Consider the following 15,753-nt stretch of genomic DNA (forward strand, 5'->3'; position numbering starts at 1 on the left):
CGTATGCAAAATGTTCATTTGCTGTATATAAATTTTTAGGAAGTCGAAGATCTGGTAATACTATACTTATTTTCTACTGATCTGGTTTAACCTTTAATAGTTTTTATTTTGTTTATTTTATTTTGCTTGTAGCTTTCTCGGTAGAAAATATTCGGCGTCCTGAAAACCTTGATGAAATGTTATTTTTGCATAAACTGCACTAGTGTGATGTGCTTTGTTTTCTCTTACTTCTGTGATGAGATAAGGACGCCAGGTAATGACCAGGTTGTGATTCAATCTGTAGTCAAGGCGTTACACAATCCGTGATCTGTCAGGAAATTTACTTCAGTACTCTACGAGTCGTATATGTGCCCATGTGGTGATTTCGCCTTGGGAATTAAATCTTACGTCCGTCATTTTTGCAAAAAATATACTCTAAACGAGTGCAACGAAAGGTAGAAGAAATAACTGGAAACAAATATATTATGTTTTCAATTTTTGTCTGTGAGAATTCTCTGAACATGACTGGAATTCAGAGATAATAAAACATACATTATGTGCCCATATACTTAAAACAATTGCAACAAATATGGAAAGACATGCTATTCAGGACAGTTAGTAAAAAGAGGATAACGTAGTAAAACGTGAGGCGAACTAACACTTAATACATTTATTTTATTTTCTAACAGAAATATATTATACTCACAAAAATATTTATGGATAACAACATAGTGCCAATTCAACAAGTCAGAACAGATCGATGTTACAGTCTCTTTTCTATGCAACACTCGATAAAGCTATCACTTTGAAGCGAAAATTTATTCCCATGTGGTAAATAATTTACATGAAAATATGTTTTTAGCAACATTAATTTCACTGGAAATGACTGTTACCTTGAGCTGATGGTTACATGATGCAGTGGAAATAGATTCTTGCATTTATTATGAACAGCTGCCATTTTCAGGTACACAATTACTTGCAATAAATATCCACTTCATAGTTTTCATCTCAGTGTCCGAGTTTCACTGTCTCTCGTTCTACGAGCTCGTACACTAGCATACAGCACTTGTTCGTATGTACATGCGTTACTCACTCGACAAGGAACAGAAGTTCTCGTAGCCTACAGAATTTTATCACAGTAAACTGAACTGCAAGCTAGTACATCATTGGACGTCTGCCTCCTTGTATGCAGCCGTTTAGAAACCTTTGTACTGGAAAAGTATCACACGATATTCACAGCTCATACGATAAAAAAAAGCAGTGAAACGCTGCCTCAGTTAATAAATGTCCAGTATGCAGGGTTCACCCAGCAACTGAACTGAATACAGGTTATCTCCAGGGCATGATTCCAGATAACTCAGCACTCTTCATGGTTCAGCAGTGACGAAACACTCGAACACGTTGAGATCAGTGAATATGTAGACACAGCCGCTACCATTAGTCTAAAGACCATGGCAATAGTCGTAATAATCCACAGTCAATCAATTTATAATATGTCATATATATTCATCTCCTCGGAAGGATTAACATTTTTTTCATGGCCTGCTGAGGTACACAGCCTGACAATACATCGACCAAAGTACTACATGTTTAACGTGGAACACTTGTTCTTGTCGTAGCATGTATATTGTGGCTCTATATGTATTTTCTTTGTCAGAAGCATTTATAAGCAATGCTTTTGCGTTAAGTACAAATATGCGTAATTATTTGTAGTGTACAAGAAATTTATTTACTACATGGCAAAATAAAACTGATCCTGAAAAGATTTCATGCACTTTAAAACAGGAAATCTAACTTGATGAAGAAAGTGAAGTAGCTTTTCTTTAGCGCAGAAGGGTTAGCGAAGCAGTTATTAATCAGTGTAACACTAAATGTTTGTGGTAACTTCATCACGTCTAATACTGTATTATAAAATATATTATGGTAAAGGTTAAGTGACAAGCTCATTCATTGAAAATATTTCGGAGAAGGTGTTATGTTAACTTCAGTAAGGGACTTCGTTCAAAACGGAGGTACATTTGCATATAAAAAAAACTGATTGCAGTAATGATTGGTTTCCGCACCCATAATAATATTAAATAGCCTGTTGGAAGCGTTACTCCATCACTTGCCTACAGGTTATAGTTATCTGTCTTTGTAATCAGCGTAACACAGTGCCGTACTAATAATTTTCATGCAGTAAATGGTGAAATTGGCGAGCAATTACATTTCTTTAGGAACATAATCCTACCAAAATCAAATGTCAGCTGCGTGAAACATCTGGAGGTATTGTCACGAGTGAAGGAAAAGTGGTGGTATGGTGTTGTGACTTCAAGCAAGCCCGCTGAAATACTAATAATGAACAGAGAAACAGTTTATCTGTAATGTGGACGGAAAATTATAACAATGCTCTGCTGAGAGAAGAAATTCCTATTCCTGATAAACTATGTTCCTCTGATGTCCGAGAAGTATGTTGGGAAACGTTGTTGAGAATTACGAATAAAACTCTTAGCTGTAGTAAACTGCAGTATTAAGGGCACCGAAACAGCTCAAAGACGCACACACAACAGAAATAGCTAAAAAATTGCCATGGGAGTCGTTTGATGAACCCCGTGTTACTTCTCATTTCGCTATGCAAGTCTACCATCTCTTCCGACGACTCAAAGTGTTACTTAGGTTGACCATTTTCAGTGAATTGGGGACTGAACTCTCAGAGCACGTACAGATAACATTCCAAGTAATTAAATGACAAATTTTTTTGAAATAAGTTTGACAACAGTGATAAAGGTATAAAAACACTAGGATTGTTGCATCTTGCAGGTATGATCTATATATATTGATCTTCACACTCGTGTAATATTTTTCTATTGCTTTTACGTCCCTGGTATGTTCTCATGGTGTCTGACAATGGCATAAATGCTGATACTGTCAATCATAGTTAGGAACAATTGATAATTTTTAACAGCCTGTGTGGAATAATGATCTAATTTTAAACTGTTATTTTGTCTAAGGATCCAGAAGCAGCAACGGTATTTTTCAATGAGCTACATTGCGCAAGGAAAAGAAAACTGGTCATTGGTAAATACAGTTTATGACCAAACGATAACGTAGGAGAACATCTTGCAGGAAGGATCTACCAGACATCTCATGTAAAGCTCACAGAAATAATTCCTAAAATCAGTTTCCACCAAGAAACGGAAAAAATTTTTGCTGTTGCTACAGGCATTTCACGTAGTTGTGGTAGAGATAAATATGGAAGAATAACAATTGTCATTGATTTATCCTCTGAAGCTTCACCTCATGTGAAGCTCACGGAAATAATTCCTAAAAACAGTATCCACCAAGAAACGGAGAAATTATTTTTTGCTGTTGCTACAGGCATTTCACGTAGTTGTGGTGGAGATAAATCTGGAAGAATATCAACTGATAGTGATTTCTCCATCTTAAGCTTACTGTAGTTGATTAAGGAGGATTTTGCACCAGACACGTTTTGCTTTTGTTTACAAAGCATCTGCTGTGGTCATTCTGCAAACATGGATAGATGTTTGTATATCTTTGGTTGCTTTAGATTAAAAAGAGTACTTTTTTTCAAATTTACGATGTTCCTGCACCTGTTCCACACATTTTCCAAACCACTGTTCTTCCCTGCACTCCAACTTTGTAAACAAAGTACTGTTTTTGATCTAAGAGAGTCCAAAAATATACAAATATGTATCAATATTTGCAGAATGACCACAGAATATGCTTTATAAAGAAAAGCGAAATGCATGTGGTACAAAACACTCTTCAATTATTTGCAGCGATCTTCAGATGGACAAAGCAATAATAATTGATTTTAACAGATGCTACGAAGATAGCCGTGCAAACAAACATGTTATGGAAAAACATAAATAACAATGAGTCTGAGAATGGATATGGGGTATATAGGAACAGCGCGATAACGCTCGCCTATCACCGGGTGATTGCTTTCATGCCTTGGCCGGAGATTCTTGGGTTTTGGCAAGACGTTTTGTCACTGGTATGTTAGGATCACTAGCAGAGCTTGAGTAAAGAAATACTTTCCAGGAGCAGTTTAATGGTCGGTTTTCTAAAATCAGTTTCCAACCAGCATCTGCTTGTTTGCGTCCTCAGGGGAGAGGTCGCACAGTCATGGCATATATAGGAGATGAGAGAACATAAATAACACTGTGTGTCTGCTGTGTGACCGGCAGCGATGTGGAAGGCGTATTCGGACACACGGCCGCGGTAGTCGCGAGCTGCCGGTGACGTCATCAGCCGTAGGCCTCTGCGATCTCGAGGATGCTGGCGTAGGAACCGGAGACAAGGGCGGTGACCGCGAAGACGGCGATGAGTGCGTTCTTGAAGAGGTGCCACGAGGCCGGACCGACGCCTCGCTCCCACAGCGCCACCGTCTCGATGACGGCGGGCCACAGCAGACCGAGCGTCGAGTAGCAGACGGCGCCCACCAGCGAGATGACGGGGCCCAGGTTGGGCAGCGCCGCCGCCACCGCCACTGCAATAAGGCGAAAGGAGGGCGCTCCATGTAGTGGGCAGCAGCGAAGCACGGACTGACCTTGAGGTGACCGCGTAAGGACAGAGGAACAGCAAAGTAGTGCTCAAATTGCACACAGGACAAAGTTGAAGGGTATAGACAAGCTGATGAAGTGTGCAGGTGCTTTCAGGCGGGTTGAAGAGATGAGGTGGAGCCAAAAATCGGTGAGGTAGGCGATACATATCAGGAATGGGGCTAGTATGAGACCCATGTTTAGGTTTATACGCATATGAAGTCAAGGCGCAACTGATACGTCACAGCTACAGGCCCTAAGTAGTAGTGCAATGGTGGCATGGGCACACATTGTTCATGTGGGTTGCATACATCGAGGGCAAGCATGCATTCAGAGTAAAACCTATTGTTATACTAATTGCTTAATTAAACCCTGGGACAAAGCAAGGGGGATACAAGATGCAGACTATCACAGGCAAAAAAAGACAGCGTGCTCAGAATTGAGAGGACAGACAAGATAAGGAATGAACAGATTCTCCACAGATTTTTCAAGGAAAGAAATATGTGGAAGAAACTAAATAGAAGAAGGAATAGTGTGATAAGAAACGAGGGAATAGCTACCATGGTACTACGGTGAGCGGTTTGTCGTAAAAATTATAGGGGCGGACAGAGATTGGGATATATACAACAAATAACTGATGTTCTTAGAATAACCTTTATCTGCTGCAGTAGCTGTTGTAGCTTGGATTAGAATTTCTTTTTATTATTACTTTTCACTAGTGCACATTTCGACTGTGTAGCGATTTTTAAGAATATGGTTTAACTTCTTGAAAGAAAAAACTTTCCTTTATTTGCTCTTACACATTTCCATTTTATTTTTATTTTGTTTACTTTTACATTTCTGGTGAGTAGCCATTTTCAGAACAAACACATCCACATCAGAAAACCTGTCTCGACAGGCTTTGGTCAAGGTTATACAAACGAGAGGAATAAAATCAGTATGATCCTAATTATTTTTTCTCATATGTATGCAGTTCCTTGAAAATGGCTTCACAGCAGAAACGTCAAAGTACCCAAAGCAACAATAAGATATAAATGAGTAAAGCTAATCCAGGAAACTTCTTTCTTTGAAGAAGTTCATCACAGCTGTTGCCCTGTTGTAACTAAATTATGTATAGATGTATTCGAGTTACTGTCAAAACTGACATTTGTCACACATTTTTAAAATGCGGTTGGTGGCCTGGGCCTACAAATAAAAAAAATTGAACCAAGTATTTTGAATACTTCTGGCATAATAAAAGAAGGTAGATTCTAATGTATGTTACATAAGCCAGTATGCAAGATTATTTCCCTGGAAAGATGGACCATGTGGTTATCAATAAAGTGCAACTAGTCACAGAAGTCCAGTATGGCCTGTAATTATGGAAGAGAAATTTGGTAGATATGCTAGTGCGTTAATGCTGAACCGACTTACACTGGAAAACATTAGTTCCAGTTTCTCCCGCCAGGTGCAAATCTAGCGCTGTGAAAGCAAGGAACACACATAGAAATTATTTTCTTGAACTACAGGTCCACAGCTTATATATGGTTTTTAAAGGGTTTATCTTGCTTCCAATTGATAGAATTTTGTTTTGCGTATCAATTTCGGGATTAACCCATTTTCAGGCATCTACAAAACATAATACAACGGAATGAGAACCCTTTACAGTGGGATTAACAGTAGGTACACTCAGTTTTATAGCTGTACATTTCATCATTTTTTTTCTTTTTAACATTCGTGTATCGTACTTAAAAGATTTTGACATAGAGGCAGAGATAACAAAGTATTATACAATGTTGCGAGATGTCATATAAAATGTAAATCTTCATTTAGTGAACAAGTACAAAACTATAATTATAACACCAACAGCATCCAGGAATATTCAAATGTACATGCATAGGGTGGAGAAATGCAGATTAATGGACATTCTAGAAGAAATTGAAAAAGAACAACCACAATTTGTACTCAGTGAATAAACAGACCTCAGAAATAAAAATTTCCTCGACTGTTTTAGACATTTACTGTAATGTATTGTAAGTGCAAACTTGTAGTTGAGGTATATCCCCAAGATTGGCGATCTTTTATAGAAGCTCGAAATTTAGCGAGATGTTTTTAATAGGTTCCACAACGAAACTTTGTTTCGAAACCTGGTAGACAATCCAAAGAGATTATGGTCGTATGTGAAGCATGTTAGCAGGAAGACACAATCAAAGCCTTCTCTGCGTGGTAGCAATTGAGATACTATCGAAGACAGTGCTGCCAAAGCAGAGTTACTAAACACAGCGAAAATTCGAATCAAGAACACCTGCCAACATGAGTAACACAGAAGTTAATATCCTCAGAGTAGTGAAGCGAATTAAATTACTTAATAAAAGCAAGTCTTCTGGACCAGACTGTCTACCAATTGGGTTCTTTTCAGAGTATGCTGCTGCAATAGCTCTATATTTAACAATCATATACAACCGTTCGCTCGAAGAAAGATCCGTACCCAAAGACTGGAAAGTAGCACAGGTCAAACCAATATTCAAGAAAGGTAGTAGGAGTAATCCACTAAATTACAAGCCCATATAATTAATGTCGATATGCAGTAGGATTTTGGAACATATATTGTGTTCGAACATTATGAATTAACTCGAAGAAAATGGTCTATTGACACACATTCAACATGGATTTAGAAAGCATCGTTCTTGTGAAACACAACTAGCTCTTTACTCGCATGAAATGTTGAGTGCCATTGACAAGGGATTTCAAATAGTTTCCGTATTCCTTGATTTCCAGAAGGCTTTTGACACTATACCACACAAGCGGCCTGTAGTGAAATTGCGTGCTTATGGAATATCGTCTCAGTTATGTAACTGGATTCGTGATTTCCTGTCAGAGAGGTCCCAGTTCGTAGTAAGTGAAGGAAAGTCCTCGATTAAAACACAAATGATTTCTAGCTTTCCCCAAGGTAGTGTTATAAGCCCTTTACTGTTTCTTATCTATGCTGGGGAACAAATCGGAGCAGCCATCTTAGGTTGTTTGCAGATTATTCTGTCGTTTACTATTAGCAAAGTCATCAGAACATCAAAACAAATTGCAAAACGGTTTAGAAAAGATACCTCTATGGTGCCAAAATTGGCAATTCACCATAAATAACGAAATGTGTGAGGTCATCCACATCAGTGTTAAAAGGAACGCGCTGAATTTCGGTCCCACGATAAATCAGCCAAATCTAAGGGCCGTAAATTCAACTAAATACCTAGGAATTGCTATTGCGAACTACTTAAATTGGAAGGAACAGATAAAAAATGTTGTGGGGAAGGCTAACCAAAGACTGCGTTTTATTGGCAGGACACTTTGAAAATGTAACAGACCTACTAAGGAGACTGCCTACATTACGCTTGTCCATCCTCTTTTAGAATACTGCTGCGCCGTGTGGGATACTTACCAGAAAGCACTGACGGAGTACATCGAAAACGTTCAAAGAAGGGCAGCACGTTTTGTACTATCGCGAAATAGCGGAGAGAGTGTAACTGAATTGATACAGGATTTGGGGTGGACATTATTAAAATGGTTTTTCGTTGCGGAGCTATCTTCTGACGAAATTGCAATCACCAGCTTTTTCCTCTGAACGCGAAAATATTTTGTTGACACCAACCTAGGTAGGGAGAGACGATCACCACGATAAAACAAGGGAAATCAGAGCTCGTACGGAAAGATATAGGTGTTCGTTCTTCCCACACGCTAATACGAGGTTGGAGAAACAGAGGATTGTGAAGGTGGTTCAATGAACCCTCTGCCGGGCACTTAAATGTGATTTGCAGAGTATCGATGTAGATGTATATGTCGATGTGCATTCCACTCAAAATTGCAGCACAAATTGGAATATTGACTAGTATCGATGGCTAGTTGTTCTTTAATTGTGCAATTGTACATATTACATTTTATCTCAGTCTGTTTGTTAAAAATCTTGAAAGTAAGGTATATGAATGTCAAATAAACTACAAAATTTTTTGTACATACAGTTAATTCCACTGTAAATTGTTCTCATTATGTTGTAATATGTTTTGCAGGTGTTACAAAATAAAATTCTAGCAGCTGAAAGCAAGATGAAATCGTTCCATATCTGATGGATTACTAACGGAACTTGGGACAAAAATGTCAAATAAGTGGAAAAAGCATAACGTTGATGTTATTCAGGGCCGGCGCAAGGCACGTGCGAAACGTGCGGCCACACGGGGTGGCACTTTCCGAGGGGCGGCAAATTTGCCGCCCCCCAACTTTTTTTCCTTTTTATTTTCTTTTTTTTTAGGACAAACTCAACATTCATGCCAAAAAGGGGATTCTAAACCAAATCTCGGAGGGAGCGGCTTCGGGAACTGTGGCATGGCGCCTCGACTACCTGCCGGCCACCGCTGTTGAACAAGGGGGGGGGAGGGAGGAAGACTAATTTCTTCCTCGCCACTGTGGCAGCACCGTCGTGCTTACGCCGGAAGAACAGACAGGGGGGAGCAGTCTGGCGTACACGCCAGTATTCTTATGAGTGGAGCACTGCCAGCCTGTTACGCGCCGTGCTTTTACTCACAACTAATTTTGCGGAAGACGAAATGTAATTTGGAAATTCGAATGCAATGTTAGATACTGCGGTTAAATGTTAAGCCTGAAGCAATTTTGATAAGTCCTTCTATGGCAGTGTTCTATTCTTCCCGCATTATGGAAAAAAATGGTTGAACATTACTACAGCCAAACATGTTCAACAACTACAATGGATAGAGGCATTCCGAATGGGTAAATACGCTGCGAGTAATTACAAGGGGTAAAGACGTTGCTAATAAGCCTGGCATAAGTTGGGTTTCGACGTATTTTTGAAAATTTTTGCTATTCATTTCTGAGTGATAGTCGGATGTTTTGGTTTTTGAGCGATGAAACACCTGTCTCCGCGTGCATGAGCAACAATTAAACTCTGACCGGCACTTTTGTTTGACAATACTACTCGCACACTAAGTAGATATTAAAAGCTTTGCGACTGGCCACTCAGTGGGCGAAACCTAGGTAGATCTGAAAAGTAAAAACAAAAATTGCAATTGACTGCTGACATTTCCTACAGATTTATTTAAATAAAATTCCACAAACGTTTTGTAGAAAAGAAACGGGGGCGGCAATTTAGCAGCTCGCACGGGGCGGCACTGGGGCTTGCGCCAGCCCTGATGTTATTATTAGCCACCGCTTACACAATTTATTCAGTACGAGCACCAGAGACATCGACGAGATCAGCGCCAGATTTGCACCTGGTGACCCAAATTGGAATTAATTCTTTTTTTTTTTTGTCAGCTTTAATCGGTTGCACATTAACTCAGTAGAGTATCTACCAAGTTTCATTGCCATGCGATCATTGCAGGCCACACTGTAGCCCCGTGAGTAGCTGCACGTTAATTATAACCAAACGGCGGTAGACTCATGAAAGAGATAGAGCTGTCGGCTCGTGCACCAGCGCTGACCTGAGAGGACGGCGATCAGCAGCCGGTAGGCGATCTCGGCTGTGGTCTCCCAACGACTGCCCAGCCTGGAGCGCAGTTCTGGCGAGAAGACGATCTGCGTGGGCACGTACTGCTGCAGGCCGTACGTGAACAAGATGGCCGCCGCGATCAGCAGCTTCACCACCTGCGCCAGGCTGCAAATAACACCACGACGCATGAGAGCTGTTGTACAAATAAGAAATAAGTAAAATGTGCACTAGCTTACATGCGGTACTTGGAATACCATGCCGGTAAACTTGGCAGAGACGACCCTCGTGTAAAATACGTGTAATAGACTGAGGTGTCAAAAATCAAGGGGTACCTTTTAATATCGTGTCGTACCTCATATTGTCAGGCGTACTGCAGCAATTCGACGTTGAGTAGACTCAACAAGTCGTCGAAAGTCCCTTGCAGCACTGTTGAGCCATACTGCCCCTACAGCCGTTCATAATTGCGAATGTTGCCAGTGCAGTATTCTGTGCACGAACTGACCTTTCGATTATGTGCCACGAATGTTCGATGGGATTCATGTCGGGTGAACAGTGTGGTCTGATTCGTCGCTCGAACTGTCCAGAATGTTCTAGAAACCAATGGTGAAAAATTGTGGTCCAATGACATGGGGCATTGTCATTATAAAAATTCCATCGGTGCTTGGGAACATGGAGTGCATGAATGAGTGCAAATCGTCAATGACCGTTTCAGTTGCACCAAGGAACCATGTCCATTCCATTTAAACACAGCCAACAACATTATGAAGCCACCACTGGCTTGCACAGTGCCTTGTTGACAACTTGGGTCCATGGATTCGTGGGGCCTACGACACAAACGAACGCTACCATCAGCTCTTACCAACTGAAATCGGAAATCTTATGAGTATTCGAGTAGTTTTGGGCCCAACCGATATTGTCACGAATCCAGGAGAGGCGCTGCAGATGATGTCTTGCCGTTAGCAAATGCACTCGCGTCGGTCGTCTGCCGCCATAGCCGATTAACACCAAATTTGGCAGCGTTCGTCGTACGCCTCACATTGATTTCTGTAGTTATTTCATGCAGTGTTGCTAGTCTGTGAGCACTAACAATTTTTCGCAAACGTCGCTGTTCTCTAAGTGGAGGCCGTCGGTCACTGCGTTGTCCCTGACGAGAGGTAATGCCTGAAAGTTGGTATTCGGCACACCCTTGTCACTGCGCATCTCGAAATACTGGATTCGCTAAGCATTTCCGAGTTAACATGTCCCATGCGTCTAGGTGCAAATACTATTCCACGTTCAGAGCCTGTTAACCCCCGTCGTGCGGCCATTACGTAGGAAACCCTCTCCCGTGAATCACCTGAGTACAAGTAACAGCTCCGCCAATCCACTGCCCTGTCATATCTTTCGTACGCGATACTACCGTCGTCTGTGTATGTGCATATCCCATGACTTTTGTCACTTCATTGTAACTGAGACCTACGGAAAGAAGCAAAGCAATTTTACATAGTTTTTTCAATAAGCAAAGCGAAATAACTAAATCCGTATATTCTAGCCAGTGAACACAATGTTAGTTTGAATTTGGAAATACACTACTGGCCGTTAAAATGCTACACCAAGAACAAATGCAGATGATAAACGGGTATTCATTGAACAAATATATTATACTAGAACTGGCATGTGATTAAATTTTCACGCAATTCGGGTGCATAGATCCTGAGAAATAAGTACCCAGAACAACCAACTCTGGCCGTAATAAAGACCTTCATACGCCTGGACATTGAGTCAAACAGAGCTTGGATGGCGTGTACAGGTACAGCTGCCCATGCAGCTTCAACACAATACCACAGTTCATCAAGACTACTGATTGGCGTATTGTGACGAGCCAGTTGCTCGGCCGCCATTGACCGGGCGTCAATGTGCTGGCCGGGGGAGCAGTCGAACATTTTCTGTATACAGAAAGGCTCGTACAGGACCTGCAACATGCGGTCGTGCATTATCCTGCTGAAATGTAGGGTTTCGTAGGGATCGAATGAAGGGTAGAGCCACGGCTTCTAACACACCTGAAATGTAACGTCCACTGTTCAGAGTGCCGTCAATGCGAACAAGAGGTGACCGAGACGTGTAGCAAATGGCACCCTATACCATCACATCGGCTGATACGCCAGTATGGCGATGACGAATACACACTTCCAATGTACGTTCACCGCGATGTCGCTAAACAGGGCTGCGACCATCATTATACTGTAGACAGAGCCCGGATTCATCCGAAAAAATGACGTTTTGCCATTCATGCACTCAGGTTTGTCGTTGAGTACACCATCGCAGGCGCTGCAGTCTGTGATGCAGCGTCAAGGGTAACCGCAGCCATGGTCTCCGAGCTGATAGTCCATGCTGCTGCAAACGTCGTCGAACTGTTCGTGCAGATGGTTGTTGTCTTGCAAACGTCCCCATCTGTTGACTCAGGGTTCGAGATGTGGCTGCACGAACCGTTCCATCCATGCGGATAAGATGCATGTCATCTCTCAACTGCTAGTGATACGAGGCCGTTGGGATCCAGCACGGCGTTCCGTATCACCCTCCTGAACCCACCGTTTCAATATTCTGCTAACAGTCATCTCGAACATCGCGAGCAGCAATGTCGCGATACGATAAGCTGCAATCGCGATGGGCTACAATCCGACCTTTATCAAACTCAGAAACGCGATGGTACGCATTTCTCCTCCTTACACGAGCCATCACAACAATGTTTCACCAGGCAACGCCGGTCAACTGCTGTTTGTGTATGAGAAATAGGTTGGAAACTCTCCTCATTTCAGCACGTTATAGGTGTCGCCACCGGCGCCAACCTTGTGTGAATGCTGTGAATAACTAATCATTTGCATATCACAGTATCTTCTCCCTGTCGGTTAAATTTCGCGTCTGTAGCACCTCATCTTCGTGGTGTAGCAATTTCAATGGCCAGTAGTGTATAAGATTCCGGTCTTTAACCCTTTCGCGGCTACGGGAGTACATGCATGCCCGGCAGGTTGGAATACCAGACGTCTACGGTCGTAGACGTACACCCAGCGGGCTGGAAGTGCAAACGGCTACGAGCATTCATGTACGCCGGGCAGGCGGAAAGTCCAGACGGCTAATGGCATTCATATACGCCCGAGCTTGGAAGCAGGTAAACGTACACAATAGAATGGATATTCGCTGTTTTTCGCATTTCTGACTACAGTGTAAGTATCTGGTCTTCTTTTCAATGTAGGAAAGCTATTAAGTTGTCATCTCTGGGCCCTTTTTTTTACGAGTCTAGCAATCGGCCAGTCCTCTTTTCACTTTAGTGAGACGACAGAGTTCGCATGCGTAATCCTTGCCACGTCGGAACGGAATTTATTGCACAAGGAATTCATGAATATTCTTATGAATAGTAGCGACGAAGATTGTAGTGACATGTCGGTGCTTATTTCCGAGGAAGAGTTGGACGCGTCTGGACGTATTGCTGAATCCTGGACATCACGAACAGAGGATTTTTCCTCTGAAAACGGAAAAGAAGATGACGTAAGTAAAACTTCGTCAGGAAAAAGAATGTATGACTTTACAGAGAATCATCTAGTGACAAAACGACACCGTTTTGTGAACACATTTAGCAGGTTAAAAGCAGAGATCGAAGAGTCAGCGAGTCAATTAAATTTTTTTGTGCTTCATATCCATGGAATTTGTTTCTGTCATCTGTATACAGATCAATAATTATTATAAATTTATTACTGAAAAACTGACAACAGTACCCAGGAGATTAGCACGCTGGAAGCATACAGAGCCAGGAAAATTTTATTGCTTCCTAGCATGTTCTCTGCTTATGCCTAGAAGTAAAAAGTTAGAAGTGAATGAATATTGGTCGAAAGATTCTTTGCGTCAAACACCAGTATTTTCTAAGATAATGGACAGGGACTTGTACAAATTGATCCTGCGTTTATCGCACTTCAGTGGCAATTCTAGCGCATCTCAAGATATTCTTGTAAAAATACGTCTCATTGAGATCACACAAAAAATAAATTCCACGTGTCAGTAGTACTCTTTGAAAACCTGGTGATTGACGAAAGTCTGCTACTTTTCAAAGGAAGGCTCCGATTTAGGCAGTACATTCCAAATGAAGCTAGCCATTTTGGCGTAAAGAATTTTGAGCCCTTTGTGACTTACAAATCAGTTATATTTTGGATTATATTATCTACACTGGTGCCACCACTGAAATAGAATCTGGAAATGATGATTGGGGAAAATCAGGCGATGTTGTTGCCAGTTTATTATTGCCATACCTCAACAAAGGTCATATAATTTATTTAGACAATTATTATTCGAGCCCAGAATTTTTCCTGTGGCTCCATGTTAAACCAACAAACGCCGTCGGAATAGTGCTCAAAAATAGGAAACATCTACCACCATTGGCAGAGTAGCAAAAAAACGGGGAAATACATTTCAAGTCATGTGGAACATTAATCGCACTACAATGGATGGACAATAATAAAGTCATCATGCTTTCCACTGTAAATAGACCAGAGTTTGTGAAGACAGAGAAAAAATAACAAACAACGGGCCAAAACAAATTGAAACCTACCTTTGTTGCCAGGTATAATAAGTCAATGGGTGCAGTCGATAAGACAGACAAGCTGTTATCTTCTGTACAGTACATCCGAAAGACAATGAAGTGGAACAAAAAAAAGTATTCTTTCATTTGACTGACTTGTGTGTGCTTAATTCAAAAATTAATTTTGAAATACAAAAGCAACGGAAGGTACAACTAGCGAAATACCATTTGGAAATACTCCATCAGTTGCTTGATAAATTTCATAGTCAGACGTGTAAAAGTGGGATCCCACAGACAACCAAAGAAGAAAGCCGTTTCCGACTGCAGAATAAAGAGGGTCACTATCTAGGTTTCCCCGTAGCAACGGAGAAAAAGGAGATTTCCCCAGAGATGCTGTGTAATATGTACTGCTCATTCACAACGAAAAATGACACGCGTAAGATGTAAAAAGTGTGATGCGGCTCTCTGCATGGTGCCATGTTTCGAAAAATATCACACACTAAAGAAATATTAGGATGTTTAGTAACTGTGTACGTTTCAAATAAAGGAAAGTGAAAACTAATAATAGTAAAAAATTGTTTTTTAAATCATCCAGCGGCGGCTCTAGGCCTGCATCAAAAATGAGGATGGGAAACCTCTAAAGTAAACAGTACTGAACGTGACGAGCCGGAAAAAAACAGCGAGCAAGAAGAAGGTAGACGTTTACTATCCGATTTCTTACTGTGGAGAATCGACTTTAGGCTTTAATTACAAACAAAGCCATGGGTCTATCGCAAAATGAGTTATCGAGATATATTCTTTGTTTTGACTCTGAGTCCGGATACATAAAACAATTTTTTTTTAATTTCTGTAATTATTTTTTATTTAAGATACTAGCAAGAATTGTCCGAGATTTGGGAGCTTTTGCTGCGCACTACTCACTTTAAAACTATATATCTCGAAACACATTCGTTCCATGTTAATGAAATTTTAATATGTTGTAGACACATACGTCGGCGGTGTAAGTCTCAGGCTACAGGAATTAATATTAAAAAAGTTCCCATCATTTTTCTAAACCAATTGTTTCTCAGCTCATAATTAACATATAACTGAAAGTTTTGGTTAGTTTCGAAGCTGTCTTTCGTGGTTACCAGAAACTATAACCACTGTGACCGTACAGGGTATACTGATTGTAGGAAGAACATCACTGAACAGCGGATCTGTGTGAGCCGGAATGT

The 15,753-nt window shown here is 40.9% G+C and overlaps 1 protein-coding gene across 2 annotated transcripts in view; it reads right to left on the reverse strand.

Moving 5' to 3' along the window:
- Positions 1 to 614: 614 nt before the first annotated feature.
- Positions 615 to 15,753, reverse strand: part of LOC124605356 (proton-coupled amino acid transporter-like protein pathetic) — a 431,929-nt gene continuing 416,790 nt past the window's right edge. For both annotated transcript variants that reach the window (XM_047136981.1, XM_047136982.1), the window contains exons 9-10: positions 9,983 to 10,155; positions 615 to 4,471 (exon numbers count right to left, since the gene is read on the reverse strand). In XM_047136981.1, coding sequence (XP_046992937.1) covers positions 4,230 to 4,471; positions 9,983 to 10,155 — 415 coding nt within the window. In that variant the 3' untranslated portion in view covers positions 615 to 4,229. The remainder of the gene's footprint in view (positions 4,472 to 9,982; positions 10,156 to 15,753) is intronic.

The sequence above is a fragment of the Schistocerca americana genome, chromosome 3, assembly GCF_021461395.2.
Source record: "Schistocerca americana isolate TAMUIC-IGC-003095 chromosome 3, iqSchAmer2.1, whole genome shotgun sequence".
Classification (NCBI taxonomy): domain Eukaryota; kingdom Metazoa; phylum Arthropoda; class Insecta; order Orthoptera; family Acrididae; genus Schistocerca; species Schistocerca americana.